Source organism: Galeopterus variegatus, unplaced genomic scaffold (genome assembly GCF_000696425.1).
Source record: "Galeopterus variegatus unplaced genomic scaffold, G_variegatus-3.0.2 Scaffold1049, whole genome shotgun sequence".
In the NCBI taxonomy this organism is placed as follows: domain Eukaryota; kingdom Metazoa; phylum Chordata; class Mammalia; order Dermoptera; family Cynocephalidae; genus Galeopterus; species Galeopterus variegatus.
The window spans coordinates 386,500-387,915 of NW_007727160.1; the positions used below are offsets into that span (position 1 = coordinate 386,500).

Sequence of the window (1,416 nt, forward strand, 5' to 3'; positions counted from 1 at the left end):
AGGTATTAATCTCTTTGTCAATTTCCTGCTTCATGTCCTGGATATTTTTTCGCATTTCATGGTGTCGTCTTACAGAGTCTTCTCTTATCTCACTGACTTTCCTTAAGACAGTTGCACGGAATTCCTTTTCAGTCATTTCTAGGGTTTCCTTTGCTGTAGGGTCTGGTACTTGAGATTTACTGAATTACTTTGGTGGTGTCATAGTTTCTGATTTTTTCATATTTCTAGTTTCTCTACGTTGATTTTTGGTNGGTCCTCAGAGACATAGAGGTCAGGCTCCACTGGTGAACTTGTAGCAAAACCAGAAGGGACACAGACAGAGGATACAGTATGTTTATTCCTCAGGAAGACTGAGTGACTCTTCATTTCACGGCTGTATATTGAACTGGAATCTCCCTGGGTCAGCAGGCCTGCCGGTGCTGCCCCGAAAGCTGGGGCATTTGGAAGGATGCTGCTGTTCTTAACTGCCCTTGGGTTGGTATAGGAGGGCATTAAAGAAGTGCCCGGCAGAGGGTTATCAGGCACGACAGGAGGCTGATATGGATTTGCAGACAAGCGTCGAGGACTCAGGCTGAAGAACATCTCCCGCTCCTTCTGCTCCTGCTCCATGAGCAGTGACTCCTGATCCGTTTCCTGGGAGTCGTCCGACTGATTAAACACCCCTTCGGGGATGCTCTGGTAGTCAATCTCCCGCCTCCTCACGGGTGAAGTTGGGCTATAACTTTCATGGTAGGAGAATGAACTGGGAGACCCCTTCTTCCTCATTTTCTGGAATTTACTTCTCCTAGACAGCCAGTACTTAGAATTTCTGGAAGCATATCCAGATAGCTTACGACGTCGCCTCAGTGCTTTCGCATGGAGACGTTGGATTTTTGAAACCTTTCCATGAACGACATCGAGTTTCTTGTCCAGGCTTCCAATAGCTTCACATACCCCCTTGAGCGTATCCAGCACACCCCGATCCTGAGACGTCTGCTGCAGCCTTTTGCGCAGTTCATCCCGACTCAACACATCAAAGCCGGGGGGCCGGGTGGACTGAGCCATCGTCACCAGGGATCAGCTTGCTCCCGAGCCCGCCCTGCCGGGCCCGCCCTGGCCCAGCCCGGGCCTCTGTCCGGGGGGCGGTTCGCGGTCCGGGAGGAGCAGGGGGTTAAACGCTCTGTCGCGCACTCCGGACGAGGAACCCGGGCAGAGGCGCGCGCTGCCTTCCTTGGCCGTTCTGAAGGGTGGGCGGGGCGTGACCCAGCGCGACTCTCGAAGGTGGCGGACGGTGGCGGACGGTGGCGGACGGTTGCGAGAGAGTGGAGAACAGAGAGTTTCACAGCCGGGTTCCCATCCCCTACATTCTTTTTCTAAGGTATTAATCTCTTTGTCAATTTCCTGCTTCATGTCCTGGATATTTTTTCGCATTTCATG

At 52.3% G+C, this 1,416-nt stretch overlaps 2 protein-coding genes across 2 annotated transcripts in view; one reads left to right on the forward strand and one right to left on the reverse strand.

Moving 5' to 3' along the window:
- LOC103591899 (sex comb on midleg-like protein 1) overlaps positions 1-1,044 on the reverse strand; it is a 3,120-nt gene extending 2,076 nt beyond the window's left edge. Inside the window, exon 1 of the mRNA XM_008574444.1 lies at positions 554-1,044. Within this exon, the coding sequence (XP_008572666.1) occupies positions 554-1,044 (491 nt within the window). The remainder of the gene's footprint in view (positions 1-553) is intronic.
- The window catches only part of SIAH3 (siah E3 ubiquitin protein ligase family member 3), a 75,133-nt gene that overhangs the window by 59,043 nt on the left and 14,674 nt on the right, over positions 1-1,416 (forward strand). The window lies entirely within an intron of this gene.